The following is a 23,117-nucleotide window of genomic DNA, read 5'->3' as shown; positions in this document are numbered from 1 at the left end:
CAGTAACTATTCACAGGGTGGCTTGGAGCAGCTGGCGCTGGCCTTTCCCAGGGCATAAGTTGTCCTGGCTCTGCACTGCCCAGCGTAGTTCTGGCTGTGCCCCCCACTCCCACCTCCCAGAGTGGTCCAGGCCATGCGCCCACCGCACAGTGTGGCCCTGGCCACTCCCCTGCCTGTTGTGGTCCTGGCCACACCCCCACCGCCCAGCATGGTCCCTGCCATGCCCCCCCGCCCCCGCCACCATCCAGAGTGGTCCTGGCCATGCCCAACCACCACCCAGCATGGTCCTGGCCTCGCCCCCCATCCAGCATGATCCTGACCATGCACCCCACTGCCCAGTATGGTCCTGGCCATGTGTTGCCCCCACTGCTCAGCATGGTCCTGGCCACGGCTCTGGGAGCTTTTTCTTCTTGGCCTCATGGGCCTTGTATATTTGATGTTCTGCACGTCATTGGGAACGTGATCTCTTTCTTTTTGATTTCAGCAAGGGGAGCGGTGGAGCAGAGAGCTGCAGATCAGACCCCCCAGGCCTTGGAGGATGCCGCCTGCCAGGAGGCTCAGGGGTCACTCCCTCTGAGCTGGGCAGGCTGGTATTAGCGGGACCGCTTCACCATGGCCTCCACGGTCTGGCTGGACGGCTGACGTGACTGGTGTCCCAAGTGTGTTCGCTGCTGGTCCGGGTGCCGTCCCAGGTACTGCCTGCTCTCAGGGTCCGGGAGCAGGGCAGGTAGGCGTCGGATGCGCCTGAAGCCAGACAGGCAGAGCCATGGCCTCCGACAGACTGGGATGGAGGTGACCTGAGGCCTCCCGGACCTTCCTGGTGACGGGACAGCGACGGGTCGGAGCGCAGGCCTGCGGGGGAGCAGTATGCAGGAAGCTGGCCTTCAGGCCACCAGTGCTGTCACAGGTGAGAATCCTCCACATTGAGCTGAAAACTTGATTTCAGCCCTTAGCTGATAGGTAATAAGGCACCAAACAGTTGCATGGAATTGATGCACTTGTGCATCTGGGAACCGAGGGCCACGCAGTGTCAAGGGGCTCAGGCTGCTGCAGCGACTAATTTGGCAAAATTTTAGTGTGTTCTCCTTCTCTGTAAAGAGGGCTTTGAAGCAGCATTTGGTGTGTCACTGCTTTTCTTGGCCGAGCCCTAGAGCAAGCAGGGGTCCCGCGAGCACCGTTGGCAGTGTGCCCGGGACGTCTGTGCAGAGTGGGGAAGGCTCTGAGGAGAGTCACTGCTGGCAGTAATTTCTCCGTCCCCATTCTCAGTTTTCTGCCCGAGACCCGCTCCTGTGCACACAGTGCCGGGTGGGGGGTGCGACTCTGAGACCTGCCTCGGGGAAGGACCATGGCGAAGCCTGCGACACTTCCACGTGGCTCCATCCCCAGCATGGTGCCTTCCCGGGGAACCACTCAGTCTGGCTGGTGGCCAGACCTGAGCCACAGGGCTTTTGAACTTGTGTCCTGGTTTTTTTGTCTTATTCGTTTAACCTCCCAGGAAGCCACTCATCCTTCTGGGCATCTGGCTCTTCATTGATAAATGGGGTCCGGGAGGTTGAAGAGCCTTGTGGAGTGCTTTTTCTGAAAAGGAAGGATGGTGGTACAATTACAAGAAAGGACTGTGCTCTCTGGCCCCGTGAGTCCTGAACGTTTGCAGCTTTTCCAGTTTTATGTGGTGGGCAGGCCAGGTGGTCGTGGGCCTGGAGAGAGCTGGGAGCCCAGCCTCCCCACCGGCTGGAGCTCTACTCCTGGACAGTCCCAGGTGCCTCTCCTGCTCCTCTGCAGGTTTGAAAACGACCATGGTTGTGCACAGCCCTCATGGAACGCGGGCTGGAGGAGCCAGGTGGCACGTCCAGTCCTTGCTGCCCCATGTGCTCAAACCCTTGTGCCAGTCTTGAGCCCTCTTGGCACCTGCATCTGTAACGGGGCACCCCTCCTGGGGCTGTGCTGGGGAAGGTCACCAGGGGTCTTGCCCACGAGGAGCCAGTAGCTGCTGGAGAAGAGCAGGGGGCACAGCTTCTCCTGAGCCGCCTTCAGATGGCCAGCCTGCTGGATCCTGCCCTCTGCCCCCCCACCAAGGGGGGGGCACTTTTACCCAGCACCCGTTTGCAGAGCTCTCACCAGGTGTGTGTAAGGGGCCCCAGGCAGCCTTACTGTCCCCACGCCCCCCTCACCCCCAGTTCTGCCAGTTCTTGAAAGTGCAGCTTTAATGACACCTGCTCGTGCCCCAACCTTTCTGTGGCTTCTCTTTGCTTCCTGAAGAATCTAGACTCCTCAGCCCCCTGGTGTTGTCCTCCTGGTGTGACTGAGGTTCTGGATGGACTGGCCCCATCGCCTATCTGCAGACAGCTTCTGCACTTTGCGACACTCCATGGTGTGGCGATGCCTTCTCACCTAGGACGCTGTCCTCCACCCTCCTCTGTTCTCCCAGTCTGTCTCAGGTCCAGGAAATCTGTGATGTGTGTGGGAGAAGCCTGGAATATCTTCCTCCTGGCGGGTTAATAGATGTAAAGAGAGGGACAGGGGCCTCTGTAGATTCCCGCATGTTCTGGCTTGAGGAAAGTACCTTGCCGAGAGCTGTGGAGTGTGCTGGCGTGTGCCTGGTCTTAGGTGGCTCTGTGTAGCCTGGCATCTGGACCTCGATGACAGACCTACCCTTTTCCTGGTAGGAAAATGCATGATTTACATGCATAATTTACAGCCCCAAACGCACCTCCGTGGTCTTCCCTGTCAAGTATTCCACGCTGTTTCCAGGGTTTCCCTACAGTGATGAGTGTGCTGCTTTTTTCAAGGGATTACGGTAGCCTAATGTCTGAGGAGTGTGCACGCCCATGTGAAATGAGGATAGGAAGTAATTTCAGTGTTGCCTGAAATCGTATTCATTTTAAGCTTTCTTAAATATGTACAACATAAAGATAGTTACAAACTCCTTATTTGTATGCCTCTTAAATAGCCATATCATTAAAATAAGTATTATGGGAGTTTCTGTGTGGCTCAGCGCGTTAAGGATCCAGGTTGTTGCTGCCATGGAGCAGGTTCGATCCCTGGCCCCGAAACCTCTGCGTGTCTGTGCTCCAGGCAGCCTTGCTGGCTCCTGTGCTAGCAGTGTGCACAGTGTCTGGGAGGGGGCCCGGTGTGGGAGCTGCCTGTCCACAGCAGGCTGGGCCCAACCGCAGATAAAGCAGCACACGTTGCATCGTGCGTTCTTGCCACAGTAGAAACAGTGATGAGCAAAGAACCACTATTGTCCAGCCCCTTGGAAGAGCTCATGTTTGAGCGAGGGGCCTGCTGGAGGGGGAGGGGGAGGAAGACTCAGGGGAAGCGAGGGCCTCGCTTGCCTTGGGACCAGCTGGGCGCTGCTGACACGGTGCCTCCAGCGCTGGTTTGGTGCCCTTGGGACAGGGGCTGGGGCCCAAGGGCCTGCTGGCTCTGGATACATGGATCCCACAGAGCTACGCAAGGCAGGCAGGTTGCAGTCCCTGCCCTGGAACGTGGCGCAACAAGGCTCCCAAACAGAAAGGAGCTCCGGGGACATTCAGACCCCCTGCTGTTGCCCCCACGAAGACATGGAATTGGTGCCTCCCCAGGCCTGGTGTTTGCAAAGGGTGTGTGCTTGGTGTAGATAGGCATTCTGGGTGGTGTGGCTGTGTGGGGGTGCTGTCGGGGAGATCTATGGATCAGTAGGAGGTAGAGGCAGGGAGTGTGACAGCTGGGGCAATGGGGGTGTGACAGTGTAGGTAATGGGAGTGTGACAGTCGGGGCAATGGGGGTGTGACAATGAAGGGTAATGAGGGTGTGACAGCATCGGGTAATGGGAGTGTGACATCACGAGGGAGTGTGGCAGTGCAGGGTAATGGGAGTGTGACAGCCGGGGTGATGTGGGGGGGTGGAGGAAGGGCTGAGGCTGAGGTGGGGGAGGTTGGGGAGCATGAGAGACTCTTCACAGAGGCGCCTCTGCAGGGAGCTCAGTGGCCATGGGCTGGAAAAACAACCCCTCGTGGGGCTGGGGGCAGAGGACAAGCGGATTTGGGGAGTGACCAGGACCTGGAAGGCACGGTGGTTCTGCCCAGTACCACCCGAGGCCCGGAGCTCTTGGGCGGCTGGGGACCAGAGAGGGGTTGTGTGTGGGCCAGGTGACCCCTGGTGACTTTTGGGCAAGCAGAGAGCCGACAGCCCTTGTGTCTGGGCCCCATCCAGCACCCCCCAAGACCCTCAGGTGGGTCATGAGAACTCTTTTAGGAAACTGCTCAAAGTCTGCCCCTCTGCTCGGAACAGTTCAGAGAGGTTGTGTGTGGCCACGCGTGCTGGCCCTCTGGCCCGTCCAGGCCAGCTCTGCCCTGTGCCCCCTCCACACTGGTTCCCTCTTGTCATCCACTGGTGGCTCCAGCTGAGGTTGACGGTGTCACCAGTAGTGTGACAACAAGGGTGTGACAGAGGGCAGTGGAGGGGTAGTTTTTTCTCTCTTTTGTGTATTTTTTTTCTGAGCTATTTCGTTATGTTTGAGGTGGTTTCCGATGGTGTTTATGGAAGAAGGGCATCCGGTCAATTCTTAGCACAGGTAGACGTCTCTTCCTCTCCCAACACCTGTTCTTTGTAGGGGTCCTGGGTGCTATCCTGGCCCTGCCTGATTCTGGGTACCCGTCAGACATGGGCCCCAGGACTTGCTGAGCCGGAGTGTCAGGGGCAGATGCGCAGGATGGGGGAAGGTGGTTAGGCCTGGGCCATCTGGTGATAGCTCCCACCGTACGGGGTCACCACACAGGCTCACCACAGTGCTCATGCCTGTCTCTCCAGCTGCTGTAGCAGAAATTCACCCAGTCACCTTGCTTGTCCTGTCCTTTTTGCTTTTTTTTTTTTTTTTTTAAGGGCTGTACCAGTGGCATATGGAGGTTCCCAGGCTAGGGGTCTAATCGGAGCTACAGCTGCCGGCCTACACCACAGTCACAGCAACGCCAGATCCCAGCCATGTCTGTGGCCTACACCACAGCTTACAGCAATGCTGGGTCCTTAACCCACTGAGTGAGGCCAGGGATCGAACCTGCAACCTCATGGTTCCTGGTCAGATTCGCTTCCTCTGTGCCATCACAGGAACTCCTGCTCTTTTCTTTTTTCTATGCCTTACTTAGTAAGAATTTATTACTGCTGCTTACAGCTAAAGAATAGTGATATATGTATTATTAAGTTTCTTATATTTTTAAAAACTTTTATGGCCATACCTGGAGCATAAGGAGTTCCTGGGCCAGGAATCAGATCCGAGTCGCAGTTGTGACCTGTGCTGGGCCAGAGGTTGAACCTGCGTCCTGGTGCTGCAGAGATGCTGCAGATCCCGTTCCGCCACAGCAGGAACTCCTCTTCTTTGCTAAGATCGCTTCCCTTTAGTGTTTCTTATCTACCTATGAGGTTGATCCTGTTAATTCTTGTAAAACCAGGATGAATCACCCACCAGCAAGGTGATGGCTGGCATCCTGGTGGCCTTCTCTGCAGTCTCGCTGTGAGCAGCCCCCCACCCCCAACCCCACCCCCGTGGAGGGAAGAGCTCCCTTGGCCCCCTTGCCACCGAATCACACGCAGCTCACTTCTGACCCTCTTCTAAGGCGGCTGAAACGTTGGTATCCCCATCAGTGATGGTGTAAGTCATAGTTATCTTAACTATGTGTGTTTCTCTATGGAGAGAGTTAGGACAGCTTTGTGTGTCACCCCTGAATTCAAATCCCGGCTCTGCCTGGCCTGTGTGACATTGGGTAAGTAGCTGGAGCTGCTCTCTGTGCCTCACTTTCCTCTTCATAACATGAGAACAGTGATAACAAAGTGTACTTTGGAGGGTTGTTTGGAACATGTGTGGTACGCATGCCGTCGTTTCTTAGCACGTGACTGTGGCCACAAGCAGTTGTTGGTGTAGACTCACCTCCTTCGCTCGGCTCGCCCCCCCCCTGCATGCTCTCGGCTTCTGAAACCTCAGCCCGCTGTCACCGGGGTTTGCCCATGGGATCTGAGGACATTTCCAGGACTTTACAGGATGGTGACAGTGTGGAAATGTGTGGTATAATGGCTGTGATGTGTGCCTTTCTGTTCCTCTTCCAAACAAACCTCTGACCTTGGATAATCCAGGTGAATTGAACTTAATCTTCTCATGTGGTCAGTTGTCCTGAGCGTATTCAGGGAAGGTGGATTTCCCCTGCGGTGAGAGTCTTTTTTTTTTTTCTTTTTTTTTCCATTTTTAAAATTACTCAAATGAATTTATCGCATCTGTAGTTGTATAATGATCATAACAATCTGATTTCACAGGATTTCCATCCCACAGCCCAGGTACATCCCCCCACCCCCCAAACTGTCTCCTCCGGAGACCGTAAGTTTTTCAATGTCTGTGAGTCAGCATCTGTTCTGCAAAGAAGTTCAGTCTGTCTTTTTTTCAGATTCCACATGTCAGTGAAAGCATTGGATGTTGGTGTCTCATTGTCTGACTGACTTCACTGAGCATGATAGTTTCTAGGTCCATCCATGTTGCTAAAAATGCTGGTATTTTGTTCTTTTTAATGGCTGAGTAATATTCCATTGTGTATATGTACCACATCTTCTGGATCCACTTCTCTGTCGATGGACATTTAGGTTGTTTCCATGTCTTGGCTATTGAAAATAGTGCTGCAGTGAACATCGGAGTACATGTGTCTTTGTGAGTCGTGGTTTTCTCTGGGTAGATGCCCAGGAGTGGCATTGCTGGGTCAAGTGGTAGTTCTATGTTTAATTTTCTGAGGAATCGCCATACTGCTTTCTACAGTGGTTGCACCAATTTACAATCCCACCAACAGTGTACTACTGTTCCTTTTTCTCCACACCCTCTCCAGCACTTATTGTTTGTAGACTTTTGGATGATGGCCATTCTGGCTGGTGTAAGGTGGTACCTCACAGTGGTTTTGATTTGCATCTCTCTAACAATGAGTGACGTTGAACATCTTTTCATGTGTTTCTTGGCCATCTGTGTGTCTTCTTTGGAGAACTGTCTGTTTAGATCTTCTGCCCTTTTTTTGATAGGCTTGTTTGTTTTTTTGGTATTGAGCTGCAGAAGTTGTTTATAAATGTTGGAGATTAATCCCTTGTCAGTTGATTTACTTGCAAAGATTTTCTCCCATTCTGTGGGTTGTCTTTTTGTGTTGTTTAGGGTTTCCTTTGCTGTGCAGAAACTTGAAGTTTGAGTAGGTCCCATTTGTTTATTTTGTTTTTGTTGTCAATACTCTGAGAGGTGGATCTGAGAAGATGTTGCTGTCATTTATGTCAGAGAGTGTTTGGCCTATGTTTTCCTCTAGGAGTTTGATAGGTCTGGTCTTATATCTAGGTCTTTAATCCATTTGGAGTTTTTTTGTGTGTATGGTGTTAGGGAGTGTTCTAATTTCATTCTTTTCCATGTGGCTGTCCAGTTTTCCCAGCACCACTTATTGAACAAGCTGTCCTTTCTCCATTGTGTGTCCTTGCCTCCTTTGTCATAGATGAGTTGGCTGTAGGTGCATGGGTTTAATTCTGGGCTTTCTGTCCTGTTCCACTGATCTATATTTCTGTCTTTGTGCCAGTACCATACGGTTTTGATGACTGTTGCTTTGTAGTATAGTCTGAAGTCCGGGAGCCTGATTCCTCCAGCTCCATTTTTCTTTCTCAGGATGGCTTTGGCTATTCTGGATCTTTTTTTTTGCTATTTCTTGGGCCGCTCCCATGGCATATGGAGGTTCCCAGGCTAGGGGTCCAATCGGAGCTGTAGCCACCAGCCTATGCCAGAGACACAGCAACTTGGGAACGGAGCCGCGTCTGCAACCCACACCACAGCTCACAGCAGCGCCGGATCGTCAACCCACTGAGCAAGGGCAGGGACCGAACCCGCAACCTCATGGTTCCTAGTCGGATTCGTTAACCACTGCGCCACGCCGGGAACTCCTATTCTGGATTTTGTGCTTCCAAACAAACTTTAAAATATTTTGTTTGAGTTCTGTGAAAAATGTCCTTGGTAATTTGATAGGGATTGCATTGCATCTGTAGATTGCCTTGGGTAGTATAGTCATTTTGACAATATTAACTCTTCCAATCCACAAGCATGGTATGTCTTTCCATCTATTTGTGTCATCTTTGATTTCTTTCATCAGTGACTTGTAGTTTTCAGAGTACAGGTCTTTTGTTTCTTTAGGTGGGTTTACTCCTAGGTATTTTATTCTTTTGGATGCGATGGTAAACGGGATTGCTTCCCTAATTTCCTTTTCTGCTCTTTCATTGTTAGTATATAGAAACGCTGTCGATTTCTGTGTATTAATTTTGTATCCTGTGATTTTGCCAAATTCGTGGATGAGCTCTAACAGTTTTCTGGTAGAGTCTTTAGGATTCTCTAGGTATAGTATCATGTTGAGGGTCTTTATTACATGTTTGTCGTTTCAGTACCTTTTCCTCTGTTTTATAATAGAGAAGTGATGCGGGGTAAGCACACATGCTCTAGGCAGCTTGGGTGTTTCTCTTCTTCCTGTCGTCCTGCTGGATGTGCAGAACATTTTGGGGTTGGGAGAGCCCACCAGCATTGCTTCTCTCCTTGATTTTCACTGAATTTCCCACCAGGTACTGGGAATATACTGGAGAAATGTCTTAAAAGGATTTTTACGGAATTTCATGCCAGGCACTAGGCTAGGTACTGGGAATATACTGCCAAAATGACTTTAAAAATGAAAATGTTTTCTATAATAATAGCGCTGCATGGGTCACTTGGATGGCAGGCTTCTCGTGGGCAGCACACCTGTGTCATATATGTTTGTACATGAGCTTTGTACTGCACGAAAAGAGAGCGAGAGGGAAGCATGGAAGACCTGCTGGTTTTATTGCTGCATATTGAAAAAGTGCCATTGGGGTGTTTTATGTACCTTCCTATGTCCCTAAAGATCCCGGAGGCCTTGGGGAATTTCTGTTGGCAGCAGGATTTGGGGCCTGGGTCAGAGTCCAGAGGGTGAAGCTGGGGCCTGGCGCGCTTGGTGTGGCGCCCAGACTTGCTGGCACCGGCTGAGTCCTCCCCGCTTACGTTGCCCATTCACAGGTGAGCAGACAAGAGTCTTAAATGTTCACACAGGGAAGGAGACCCTCCAAGGCCATGAAAAGGGTATTTATGATGTGAGCCCAGGGCTTGCTGACAAAGCTGTTTGTGTCCGCATGCATTTTTATAAGTTGATTGGTATTGAGACCATGTGGGATCAGATCTGCCTTCTCTGAAGACACTTTGATCAGGAGGCAAGCAGGGTGAAGAGGTGTGGCTGTGGCTTGTTTATGGGTCCGTGACCTGAGGCTCACTCTTAGATTTGCCCACGTAATTATTGAGCCCTTGCTGTATGCCAGGCACCTTAGGAGCTGCTGGGGACACAGGGTGAACAAAACAGAGATGGATTTTGGGCGGCCTTCCAGTCTCAGGGACCATGAAATGGGGAGACGTGAGATGGGGGTGGCTGTCACTGATAGAGTGGCCAGGGATGGCGTTCTGGGCCGAGGGCTTACATATAGTTCTCTCCAAATCTGAGCGAGTGTCTGCGAGCTGTAGCTGCACTGCGTGCTGTCCATTTAGTACATTTAAATTATGGCTCGTTTGGAATCATTGCGGCTTAAAAACTGTCCTTCTCCCAACAGAGAAGGCTCAAAGGTCAGTTCTTAGACTTCCGTTTCTGCATTTTCTGGAGTTTGCCAGGCACATGGCTCCACAGTGGTGATGCAAGTATGCGGGCAACAAAGGCGGGTCTTGGCTCAGCCGAGTCTCATGCTGCTCCCACAACGTGTGGGGGGAAGAGCTCGCCAGGCTGGGGAGATGCTGGGCACGGTTCCTGCAGGGGCCCGGGCCCCAGCAGCTGCTTTGCCCAGCTTTGTCCCTCAGCAGCCCGCACATTGTCTGGGGCCCGGCATGGGAGAATGGGGCATGCTTCCAGCCCTGGTCCTGGTCCCTTCCACACAGCCACCCCCCATGAACACCAGTTCCTGGGGAGCTTGTCTCTTAGGTTTCTGCCCTGACCTCCAGGGATGCTCCGCCCTGATCTGGGCAACTGCACAAGAAAACAGTGACGGCAGTGCCCGTGGCACTTGGCCAAGTCAGCTTTTAATCTTGCCGTATTTTGCCTCTTCTTAACTTAAAATGAGAACATCTGAGACACTTTTCATGATATGTTTGGCATTAAACACTGTCTTTTAAAAAGATGAGAACCGGGGGGTGGGGGATGCACTGGGATTGTGGGATGGAAATTCTATAAAATTGGATTGTGATGATCATTGTACACCTATAAATGTAATAAATTCATTGAGTAATAAAAAATAAATAAATAAATAAATAAAAAGATGAGAACTGGGAGTTCCCATCATGGCTTGGTGGAAATGAATCTGACTAGCATCCACGAGGACACAGGTTTGATCCCCGGCCTCACTCAGTGGATTAAGGATCCGGAGTTGCTGTGAGCTATGGTGTAGGTCGCCAGATGTGAGTTCGGGTCTGGCATTGCAGTGGTTGTAGTGTAGGCCAGCACCTATAGCTCTGATTCGACCCTTAGCCTGGGAACCTCCATATGTTGCAGGTGTGGCCCTAAAAAGACAAAAATTAGTAAATAAATAAATGAAACTAGAAAACATTTTTATTTTTAAAAAAAGATATGAACCAAAATATCCCTTGTCTTTCTCATCTAATTCTTTCCTCGAGGCTCTTGGCGATTGGTTCCTTTTTGCTTATGACCACATGAGTTTCTTCAAAGAAGTCACTACAGGCTCTTTGTTGCCCTTTCTTCAAAACCAAAGCTGCTGATCTGGCTACAGGACCCTGCTTCTCTGGTCTGAATTCATGCTTTCATATAAACACCCATTTCCAGAACCTCATAGCCTAGCAATGGTAATTACCCAATAGCTAAATCTTGAATTATAAGATTTTTATCTCCAGTAACTCAAACAATTTTTAAAATCTAAGTGTGTTTCCAAAACAGTTTCCAGCATTGCAGAGATTTTTTTAATTAAAAAGAAATTTATGAAAAAATTTAAAGTCTCTTAGATTTCTTTAGTAAAAAATATCATAACTTTTGGAATACCAAATATGGGTATATTTTTGTGAGCAAGAGTCATAAAATTCTCATTTCTTTAAGTATCTTTAACACTTTACAGTCATTTTTTTTTTGACTGTGCCCACAGCATGCAGAAGTTCATGCCAGGAATTGAACCTGTGCCACAGCAGTGACAATGTGGATCCTTAACCTGCTGAGCCATCAGGGAGCTCCATAAAGAAAAGGTGGTTTTTTTGTTTTTTTTTGTTTTTGTTTTGTTTTTTTTGGCTCACAGCATGTGGAAATTCCCTGGCCAGGGATTGAACCTGAGCCACAGCAGTGACAGTGCTGGATCCATAACCTCTAGGCCACCAGGGAACTTCTTGCAAGCATCTTTATAGCTAATAGGTCAGTGCTGTTTATAGACAGCATTTGATATTTGGTGTTTCATTCATGTAGTGAAATATTCATTCATATCTGTGATGATTGGGCATTCTTGCATAATCTGAATTCCTAATTGCTGGTTTGATGAATGAGTGCTAGCAGGAGCTCTCCAGTGGCTGTGCCTTGGGGCTTTTGACAGGCATCTGGGTGAAGGCGATAAAAAAACATGTTTATCAAATCTGCAAATGACAGGAGACTAAGAAGAATTGCTCTCACAGGTGACAGAATTGAAATTTAGAAAGATAGCAATCTTAAAATATGAACCGGTTGCAGAACAATACATGGTTAAGTAACAGTGGTACATTCTGTCAAATCCCCTGTAGCTACTGCAGACGGTGTGTGAGGAGAGTATTTCATGCCCTAAAGAAATGCTTATGGTATGTGTTTAAGTGGAAAAATATGTCAAAGCAACCCAATCAAAAAATGGGCAGAAGTGGACATTTCTCCAAAGACGTCAAGATGGCCAACAGGCACATGAAAAGATGCTCAACCCTGCTCATTAATTAGAGAAATGCAAGTCAAAGCTACAATGAGGTACCACCTCACACCAATCAGATTGCCCATCATCAAGAAGTCTGCAAAGAACAAATACTGAAGAAGGTGTGGAGAAAAGGGAACTCGCCTACACTGTTGGTAGGAAGGTAAATTGAAGCAACCGCTATGGAACATAGTATGAGATTCCTCAGGAAACTAGACATAGAATTACCATATGATCAAGCAATCCCACTCCTGGGTGTATATCTGGACAAAATTCTCATTTAAAGAGATACATGCACCCTTATGTTCATTGCAGCACTATTCACAATAGCCAAGACATGGAAACAACATAAATGTCATTGGCAGATGAATGGATTAAGAAGATGTGGTACATATATACAGTGGAATACTACTCGGCCATAAAAAGAATGAAACAATGCCATTTGTAGCTACATGAATGGACTTAGAGACTCGCATACTAAGTGAAGTAAGTCAGAGAAAGATGAATATATATATCACGTATATGTGGAATCTAAAAAAATAATACAAATGAAACTATTTACAAAACAGAAATAGACTCACTAACATAGAACAAACTTATGGTTGCCTAAGGGGAAAGGGGGGTGGCCAGGGTAAATTAGGAATTCAGGATTAATGTACATATACGACTATATATAGAACAGATAAACAACAAGGACCTACTATATAGCATAGGGAACTATATTCACTATTTTGTAATAACTTTAAGGGAAAAGAATCTGAAAAAGGATATATATATATGTGTGTGTGTGTGTGTAGCTGAATCATACTTGAAACTAACATGATATTATACATCAACTACTTCAATAAGAATATTTTTTAATTAAAAAGTAGGTCAGGGAGTTCCCGTCCTGGTGCAGCAGAAATGAATCCGACTAGGAACCATAAGGTTCTGGGTTCGATCCCTGGCCTCACTCAGTGGGTTAAGGATCCGGTGTTGCTGCGAGCTGTGGTGTAGGTTGCAGACATGGCTTGGATCCTGCATTGCTGTGGCTGTGGTGTAGGCCAGCGGCTATAGCTCTGACTTGACCCCTAGCCTGGGAACTTCCATATGCCATGGGCACGGACCTAAAAAAGCAAAGAAAAAAAAAAGTAGGTCAGAAAACAATATAAGGAGGATAATCCTTTTATTTTTATTTTTGTTTTTTCATTTCATTTCATTTTCTAGATTTTTTATTGACACAGATGATTTCCATTTATTTTTTATACTCAAAGAACAAAGATAGTATAGATGAATATACACCAAAATATTTGTAGTGATTGCCTCTGAGTGATAGTATTAGATGTGATTTTTTTTACTATCTTATACTTACTTATCCATATCTTCCAAATTTTTTAAAATAAAAATGAAAATATTTTATAAAAATAATGGGCCAGTAATAACTGTTCTTTTATGGTTTAAAAAAACACAAAATCATTAGCTCATGTCCAGGATAGTTTAGTATTATTGCTTCATAATATTATTAATAAAGGATTACATCTGAGAACAGATGCTGCATCCCTGGCCGTTTGCCTGGGGACCAAAGTTATTCTGTGGTGAGGGAGGGGGTGAGCTCCCTGGCTTCTCTGGGCTTCAGTTTCTCTGTGAAATCAGGAATCACTGTGACATCTGAGACCCTGTGTGATCGTGACTATGATTTGATGGTTGTATTCCCCTTTCTCAGTTGTGTTGGGCAGTGGCTTAAGACCCAGGGTGTATACAATTCAGGTTGGTCCTAGTGTATCTTAGCTCCACAAAGAGGGGCCCAGGAGTCTTTGGCCTTAAAGCGGGTTTTCCTGTCATGTGTAAACCCCAGGATGGCAGAGAGTGACAGGGCCTGGCCTGAGGACGTCTGGTGAAGAGTGAGGCCAGCTCTGCCTGCCAGCGAGTTGCACAGGGAGCCGCAGCCACTGCGCTGGGTCGGGGAGGCCGCAGGTGAGAGCCAGGGTGCTCGTTTATAAAGGAAAGCCTCTTGTTTTCCTTGTCGACGTGCAACACACACTTCTGGCCCCCAGACGTGTGAGTGCTTCCCACGCCTAGCAACTCTGCAAGTGGCTGGATGTCCTGCAGTTTGTGGGCTCCAGCATCTGGGGAGCGTGGGCCCCACAGCCCTGCCCCTCCAGACACCCGTCACAGGTTCAGGGTGGCGTCACTTGTGCTTGAACCAACCAGTTATAACCAGCCGTAAACTGGAGGCGCCCATGATCCTCCTCAGATATGAGAAAATCTGCCCAAGTGGCTTGCAGGGCTCAGGGAAACGATTTACTTATATTAGATCACGGGTTTGTCTTAAAGGATTGAACTCGAGAAGGGGAGGGCAGTATAAAGAAAGGCTCGGGGCTTTGCGCGCCTCAAGCACTGCCTCCGTAGGGCTCCCATGGTCCCCAGCTCACCATGAACCGCCCTCATGGGTCTGGTTACACAGCAGGAGCTCAGGGCGGGGCTGAGGTCCAACCCTCTGATCACCTCGCTGGCTCCCCAGGCAACAGCCCTTCCTTAGGGCCTTCCCCAAAGTCTCCCCCTTAACCAGGGGCTGGTGATGAGTAACACCCAGAAGACTTTTGAGGGTGTACAACTCTCCCTACAGCAGGAAGTCTGTCTCTGCAGCAGGTGGGGGTTATTTCTGTGAGGGTGCAAGTCTGTCTCTACAGCAGGGAGGGTTGCTCTCTAACAGCATCGTGTCATGAGCATAGCTGTGAAGTCGTGTGTGCTGATGCCCAGCCTTACTATTTTTTGAATAATGGGATTTTAGAGTGGAAGGACCTTGGCCATGACCTGGGCCTGCCTGCCATGTTCTAGAAGACAGTCGAGGAGGAATGAGGGGGCATTGATGGGGGCCCGGGGACACTTTTCCTACTGTTCCTGGCAGTTGCCCACTGAGCGCGACGTCCTGAGTGCATCCGCCAGCGTCTCAAGGTGCTCCTGGGGAGATGCTCAGTCCAAACCAGGTGATAGTCACTGGAAAGCATCCAGAGATGTTTCTGTGCCCGTGGTATGGAGTTGGGCAATTCCCTTTATCCTCAGTTGCTTAAATTGATAGTGATGTATTAAGTTCACAAATTTATCTTAAAGTCTTATCAAAGTACATTCCATTTTCAGATACTGGTTTGCATGGGTCTCAGGGACCCTGTGTTCACTGCCACCTGCAGGGACGAGGGTCGGGCTCTGCCCTGTTGGTTTTTTTTTTTTTTTTTGTCTTTTTGCCATTTCTTGGGCCACTTCCACGGCATATGGAGGTTCCCAGGCTGGGGGTCTAATTGGAGCCGTAGCCGCCAGCCTACGCCAGAGCCATAGCAACACAGGATCCGAGCTGTGTCTGCGACCTACACCACAGCTCACGGCAGCGCCAGATCCTTAACCCACTGAGCAAGAGCAGGGATTGAACCCGCAACCTCACGGTTCCTAGTCAGATTCATTAACCACTGCGCCACAATGGGAACTCCTGTCCTGTTTACATCACTCCCGTGGCCCTTGGCAGGAGCCCTCATGTAGCAGGGAAACATGTGTTTTCCCAGGTTTTACGTGGTACAGACCGTGCTTGGCGTGCAGCCTGCTGCTTCTTAGGCACGAGCTAAATGAACACTGCGGAGCTTCAGTGTTGCCCAGACCAGAGCCTCAGACATCAGGGACAAGTGGGAAGCAGAACATACGGCTTCCTTTGGTCAGGCCCTTGGTCCCGTGTCCCCTGACCCTTGCCTGCTGTGTACCCCCGCCCCCTCCTGCTGGTGATGGGAACTGCCAGGCACATTTTTCAGGCCGAGTAGGAGTCCTGTGGCTGTGACCTTTGCCAGGCACTTTGCAGAAGGAGAGCTCCTGTGTTCCTGTTTTGCGGGTTAGTGACGTGGGTTGAGTGACGCCTGGCAGGCCCTGAGCGCCCTGGGCACCATCCTGAGCTTTCACTGAGGAAAGTCCTGACCAGGCAGCCCTGGGGCCCCAGGCCTCCCCAGGTGGGTAGACGTCCTGAGCATTGAGGGGACGGAAAATAGCACCCCGGGGGCGTCAGGCTCGCGCTGACTGTGCCGTTTCATGTTGGACTTTTTCAGAGTGCACGTTCACCTGCACCAGTGGCCAGTGCTTGTATCTCGGTTCCCTGGTCTGTAACCAGCAGAACGACTGTGGGGACAACAGTGATGAAGAAAACTGCCTCCTGGTGACTGAGCACCCACCGCCGGGCATCTTCAGCTGTAAGTCTCTCCTGCTGGCCGTGCCTTTGTCACGTGCAGTGGTGTTTGGGGCGGTTAGGAGCAGGGTCCTGGGGAGGTGCGGAGGGTGGTTTGCATTTTCACAAAGGGAACTTTTTTTGGGCGTGGAAAGATGATGTGTCTGAGGGTCAGAATTTCATTCTGCTTTCACAGGCAGCAGCAGCAGCACTGTGGCTTGAAAGAGGCTTTTTGCTACTGTCTTAGAAGCACCGCCTGATGCCAAGAAATAAAATATTGATTTAGTATTCTTCATACAGGCTTTCTAGAATTTAACATAAGCAAAGAAAAGTACATAATGAACCCACAATTAATCATGTAATTAAAATATGAAAGTAGAAAAGGTTTATGAGACTTTAACAAAAGGTTGTGGTCATGTGTTTCTCTACGGGATGCTGAAGGGAAAGCAGCCTGAGTGCCATGTTGCGTGTGTGACTCCCCAGGCTGGGGCCACAGGCATTTCTTGAGCTGGAAAGAGGTGAAATCGGTGTAGGAAGTTCACTAACCTTTGATCTTGTGGCTTCAATGAAGAGGAAGGAGAAAGGAGGCAGCTTTGAAGCAGTGCGAACATCCTGGGATATGGCCGGCTGCCTCCAGTGTTTCCTGGGCTGAGGGACGTGGGTCGAGGTGGAGGATGTTTTTGCAGTATCAGTACCATTAGATGCCCTTCCTGAGATCAACTCCTGTCACCTCGGGTGTCGTCCCCCGCCCCCCCACATGCGTGCTGACATTATTGTGAGCTGTTATATATGCTTGTATTTTCAGATTCTAAAATATTTGTTCTGGAGATCAGACTACGTCATACTGATCCTATAATATGGAATGGGAAGGGATTGTGTGTGTGTGTGTGTGTGTGTGTGATTTTTAGGGCCACACCCATGGCATATGGAGGTTCTCAGGCTAGGGGTCAAATCGGAGTCGTAGCCACCGGCCTACACCACAGCCATAGCAATGCAGGATCCGAGTGGCGTCTGCAGCCTACACCACAGCTCATGGCAATGCCAATCCTTAACCCACTGAGTGAGGCCAGGGATGAAACCTGTGTCCTCATGGATATTAGATTCATTTCTGCTAAGCCACAACGGGAACTCCTGGGAGGGCATTTTTAAAGAGAAACAGTTTTCTCTGTTCCTGCTGTGTTTTGTTGGGGGAAGCCCAGCAAGAGCCTGAGTGTCTTCTGCCGCATATGCTTACTAGAGGCTCTAACCGTGTCCTCGTCCCCAAGCTTCTCTGTTGCATCGTTTGTGTTTCTGATGCTGAGCAGGCTGAGCTATGTGCTTTTTGTGGTGGTTGCTCCGTGTGTTTCCTCTGGCGACTTTCTCTGTAGTAGCCTTTTCATCGTCAGTGCTGTGATGTGCACAGGGCGTTGCCTGGACATGGCCGTGAGTCATGCCACCTCAGCCTAGCCACCGGGTCTAGGTCCTGGCCAAGCCCTAGCCTGCAGCTCTGGGGTCTTTGAGCACCACAGGCTTGAGGACTGAGGGCAGCAGTCCACGTGAGGCGCTTTGAATCTTGTGGCACTAGCACCTGACAGGTCAGTGGCACTCAAGCCAGGGGTCTTGGGAGGAGAGTGTTGTGGAGGCAGTTGCTGCTTTGTTTTCTCAGCAGACGCTGATGGCATTGGGGAGGGGGGCACGTGGTACAGTGCACCCTGTGTGGGACCATGTCTGGCCCCCTGGCCCTAGTTCTGGGTGACAAGCAGGCAGGACACACCTTTGCCCTCCATCTGGGGCACATCCCAAACCTCTGCATCTGGAAGGTGCTTCTCCTTCGCCTGGGCCTCGCCTTGGCTGCACCCTTGCTTTCCCATCCCTTCCTCCCTGCCGCCCTCCTTTCTTACCATTATTTCCTGGATTTTAAAGCTGACTAATAGCTTTTCCATTCATTTTAAAAACGTGAACTTTTTCATTTTGCTTAGAAGCCAAGTGAGGCAGCTCTATCGGTACATGGCTGGATGTTGCCCAGGAAGGTCCAGGAGTTTGTCATAAGAGACGAATCTCAAGGACCCTGTTGGCAAACTCTTGGTCCCCACTGTTCCGATGTAACCAGGCCTGGGCCCTTGGAGCCCAAATGGGAGAGTATTTATGCTGTGCGTTCTTTTAAAAAGATTGGAGAGTCAGACAGAATGACAAAAGGGCAAGTCAGACGAGGGCTGTGGCTTCAGTTACTCTGGTGCACATTCCAGGTTCTGAACCCTGGGAAGGCTTAGTTTCTCTGTGAAATGGGAATAACTCCTGCCAGGTGTGGTTGCTCTGAGGGTTTATGTGAAATAATTCACATGAAAAGTGGTGCCTGTAGGCTCAGCGGAAATGAATCTAACTAGTATCCATAAGGATGCAGGTTTGATCCCTGGCCTTGCTCAAAGGCTCAGGGATCGGGCGCTGCTGTGAGCTGTGGTGTAGGTTGTAGATGCGACTCTGATCTGGCATTGATGTGGCTGTGGTGTAGGCCGGCAGCTCCGATTCGATCCCTAGCCTGGGAACTTCCATATGCTGAGGGTATGGCCCTAAATGCAAACAAACAAACGAAGTGGTGCTTGCATCGTCTCATTACTGTCTTCATCACCATACCCTGTGGCCACGTCTCTCAGTGGGGACCTTGGTGATGGCTGTCGCCTGTCTGTGCTGCCAGCTTGGGCTCCAGGCCTGCAGAGGTGAGAACATGCACAGAGGTTCTGCCCCCGGGAGGACTGCTTGGGGGCTGCCCGCCGCAGGGGGCTTGCCTGACCTGGCTGGTAGCTCCTGGCTTCTCTGCCAGCACTGGGGGAGCTGGGCTCACCTGTCCCATCTGGGTTTGCCGTGGTCTGTCTGTCCTCTGGGGCCCGAAGCCGTGTCGGTGCTGGAGGCTGATCTAATATTGAACAACTACACTTTCCTCCCCTGCCCCAGTCTGTTAGCAGGAACACAGATGCAGGCTGCCCTGCTTCTGCTGCAGCTGTGGAATGAGGCTCAGAGGCTGGCCACTTGTAAGGGGTTCCCAGGGCCCACCAGCCTGGGTTCCTGCGGCAGGCGGACCATATGCCTTCCAAGGAGGTGCCTGGTGAGGGCTGCTACCTCCTCTCCACCTTCAAACTTGGAAGATTACAGGAATTCTTGTCCATCCTGTTGCATTCCAGAAAAGCCAATAGCTTTCTCCTCATTCCTATTTAAGAACAAGAGTCGCTTCCTTGATCCGCTTTGTGCCTGCTCAGAGGGCCTGTTCAGTGTCCTCCTTTGATGGCACCTAGGCTGACACAGGGCGGAGTCAGTTTCCTGCCTGTGTGGTTGGCCGTGGGTGTGCACGTGGCTCACATGTCTTGGCCATCTCTGTCATTTCATATTTGCTAAAATTTGGCATGAATTAAGGTTGGAAAGAAAATGTCACTGTCATTTGTGAGGGTAGCACTGCTAATGTTAACGGAAGCCCTTATTGTAGCCATGAGAAATTCCCTGCCTCCCAGAATATTTTTGGACCCTAGATTGAGTAGTTTCACCTGCTCCTCTACCCTGCCAGTCCACGGCTGAGGCCCATCGTGTCCCCCATGACATGCTGCGCCACGTGGAGCACTGGGCTGCACTGAGGTCCCCGGGGTGGTGGGGCGGGGGGGAGCATTTTGTTGGATGTGTCCATTTACAAAAGAAGGAAACACCAGGAGTTCCCGTTGTGGCTCAGTGGTTAACGAATCTGACTAGGAACCATGAGGTTGTGGGTTCAATCCTTGGCCTTGCTCAGTGGGTTAAGGATCCGGTGTTGCTGTGAGCTGTGGTGTAGGTTGAAGACACGACTTGGATCCCGTGTTGCTGTGGCTCTGGCGTATGTAGGCCGGTGGCTATAGCTCCGATTCGACCCCTAGCCTGGGAACCTCCATATGCCGCGGTCATGGCCCTAGAAAAGGCAAAAAGACCAAAAAAAAAAAAAAAAAGAAGGAAATGCTATTGACCTAAACGCTAGCTTTCTTTGTGTTTTCTCTTCTTCCACTAAACAGTGCACTTCTGAGCACCAAAATACAATGATACAGAAAAAATTATTATTTATAAAAATCAAATTATTTTTATACAGGTATTTACAGATAAAATTACTGAGTGCCTTCTTTGGTCTTTGGATCAGGCGTGCTGGGGAGGGGAGGAAGGCAGATCCTGTGCTCAGGGGCTGACAGGTTGGGGACAAAGACTGTCCTGCAGAGATGACTGACGTGAACAAGGGCGCTGAGCCAAGTGGCCGCAAGTCATGATTCAGGCGCCTACGGGGGGATGACATCCGTGGGATGCAGTCACGGCCACAGTGGCTTCCAGGAGATGGACGCTGGCTTCGTTTGGGAGGGCGAGGCCTGGCTGGTGCGGGCAGCCCAGAGCAGGAGGACGTGCCCCGCGCCTGGAGTCCATGCCTGCATCGGGAGCGGGTGCATCTTCTGGCTGCCAAGAGGAAGCCACCAACAGCCCTGGAAGACCTCCCCTACCAGGGTCTTCCTGCCTCTAGGCTCAGCCTGCAGAGCCATCTATGGGGATGGCCCTCCCCGCCAGCTGCTGCACAGTTCCTTCTGAACAGAGAGGGTCCGATTCAGTGCTGCGTGGCACTCCCGTCCCTGCCGGGGTCTTTGCTTCTGTCTTGGCTGGTGGCCATAAACCTGAGCTTCAGTCAAGGGAGCTGGCACTCACGCAGGCAGGCTTTGAGCTTCAGGACTTCTGAAGCACTTAGGGTGATAACAGCTGAATAAGATAAACTGATGGCCGACATCTGGGCCTAGTGGCTTCTTCCCAGCCACTCCATGTTCCTCAGCTTGTCTCTGAAGGGCCCGGCCGCCTTTCGTCCCCAGCCTCATCGCCCTCATGCTTGCTGTGGCTCCTTACCTCCCATGGATGCCGTCCACTGGTTCACTCAATGTCAGAGGATGCAGTTGACACAGAGTGTGTGACAGTGTCTTGACTTGTGTCCAGGGTTGGTGAATGGCCAGGTTCACAGCCATGCAGAAAGCCTATGGGCACACAGGCTTCACCAAGATTGGACCTCTGTGTTTTTCTCTAATGATTTCAGCAGCATTAACAGTAATGCCTGAGTATCACCCGGTTTCCTGTTGGAATTCATATTCTTCCAGTCGTCTCAGAAGCATGTGTTCTGTTTGTAGTGCGCGTGTTTGAAGCGGGGTGCAGAGGGGCCCTTGCTGTTGTCCCAGGTGCTTTCACGGGCCCCAACGGAGACCCCGTGTCCCTCTCACTTGGTGTCACTTGGGTGGCAGGTTGGGACCGTCCCATGGCAACTTCACTTCCTCCCCAGGACATCACTGTCTGTGCTCACCGCCCCTAGACTCCCTGTCAACTGGTGGTGGGGTCTCCAGCTTTGGGGAGGGGGTGCGAATGCCACATGTGAAGCCGCTTTGAGGTGCTGCTCCCTATCAGGGGGCTCGTCCTGCCTGGCCGTCTTCTTGTCATGTGATCACCGTCAGTCACCAGGGTGTGCAAAGCAGTCGTGACCTAATTGTCCACTTACTGGTGGGAGGTCTGTCTCTGGAGGAAGCACCCTTAGCTCTGCGATGCCAGCAAGTAGATCTCTTGTTGGATCAGCTTTCTTAGCATGAGAGGCTCCCTCGGGCCCCTCACTAAGATTTTCTTTACCCACCACTGCAATCCGATGAATTACATGGTACGCCTGCTGCCCTTGAGGACCAGCCCCTGTGGTTTTTTGAGGGGTCTGACTCCCCGTGGCCCATTCAGCTTTAGGAAGTGAGGCTCAGGATCGCAGGGTCCTGCCCCCATGCCGAGGACTCACCTGGCCCATCCCTCCCTCTCCTCCTGGCCTCTGGCTCTCACCTTCCTCCCTCTGCTCCTGAAGCGCTTCCTGTTGTATCCACCCTGCACACCCAGGGGCAGCCTCGCTTCAGGGCCCCAGTAGCCCTGAGAGTTCCTGAGGCCCCGGGCACCTCTCCTGCCTTCTCCTCTCGCGCCGCCCGTCCCTCTCTCCCCTCCTGAGCTCTGAGCCTGCCCCTTCTTACTGAGCAACAACCGCGCTCTCCTGCTGCTTTTGCTGGGTTGCCTGTCTGTTGCCAAATCCCATGGCCTTTTCCCTATTTCTTCTCTTTCTGGTCTTTTCCCTGCAGTTGGGAAGGCCAGTCACCCCTCTCTGAGATTCTCTGTTCCCTTAGGGTCTGGTCTCTGGGCACCTCCAGTGCTCCGTCTCGGTGGCATTCCTCTGACCCCCAGGCTCCAGCCTGGCCCACGGTTCTCCCTTCTGGCCCTTGTCTGTGCAGCTTGGACACCACTGGGTGTCAGAGCCGTGCTATATTCTCACCTCCAATGCAGATGATATGTCCCACTGCTTGTCAGGCTTCTTTCAAGCCTCTCCAGCCCCTAAGCATTCAAAGCTGAACCAGCTATTTCTCCCCCCCCCACCCCAGACCAGCCAGTTCTTCTTTTGGTATTTTCTGCCGTAGTGTTTTGACCATCTGCTGCTTTCATCATGTTGGTCACCTTTGCTGACCCCCATTCCCCAGCCAGGAAGAATTCCTCCTCCTGGGACCTACAGCATCTTGGGTGCCTCCTAAGGGGCTGATTGCTGTTTGATCCTTACATATGGACAAGAATAATTCCCAGTAGATACTGTGCTCCCAGAAGACAAACGCTCTGCTTATGTCTGTGGATGCCTTGATGCTCCTAACAGCATGCACTGGACATGTGGATACTTGCAAAGTATGGAATTGAATTAAAAACCATTTATCCTTCTCCTGCTGCTTCCCTACATCTTGTCAGCATGCCCAGATGCAGCAGAGTGTATCCCCCCTAATTAGGGTTCACTCTGTGCCACCATGTGGCAGGAGGCTCTGTGCTTTGCTGGGGTCCAGGTCACAGTGCAGAGCCCCGAGGAGGCCAGCCAGTGAGGCCCAGAGGAGACCTGTCTAGAGGTGTGCCTGTGTGCAGGCATGTGTGCATGTGTGTGGCCATGTGTGGGCCTGCGCACATGTGCAGGTGCATGTGGGCATGTGCAGGTGTGTGA

General features: G+C 50.8%; 1 protein-coding gene across 12 annotated transcripts in view; it reads left to right on the top strand.

The window, feature by feature from the left end:
* LDLRAD4 (low density lipoprotein receptor class A domain containing 4) overlaps nucleotides 1-23,117 on the top strand; it is a 170,601-nt gene that overhangs the window by 101,166 nt on the left and 46,318 nt on the right. For 10 of the 12 annotated variants that reach the window (XM_047793598.1, XM_047793596.1, XM_047793593.1 and 7 more), the window contains 2 exons: nucleotides 485-907; nucleotides 15,999-16,139. In XM_047793598.1, the coding sequence (XP_047649554.1) occupies nucleotides 868-907; nucleotides 15,999-16,139 (181 nt within the window). In that variant the 5' untranslated portion in view covers nucleotides 485-867. Of the gene's footprint in view, nucleotides 1-484; nucleotides 908-15,998; nucleotides 16,140-23,117 lie in introns of those variants that run through there. The other 2 variants (XM_047793604.1, XM_047793603.1) reach the window with 1 other exon arrangement.

This window comes from Phacochoerus africanus, chromosome 8 (assembly GCF_016906955.1).
Source record: "Phacochoerus africanus isolate WHEZ1 chromosome 8, ROS_Pafr_v1, whole genome shotgun sequence".
Taxonomy (NCBI): Eukaryota; Metazoa; Chordata; class Mammalia; order Artiodactyla; family Suidae; genus Phacochoerus; species Phacochoerus africanus.
Note: the sequence above shows the minus strand (reverse complement) of the source record. Positions and strands in the feature narration are given on the sequence as shown.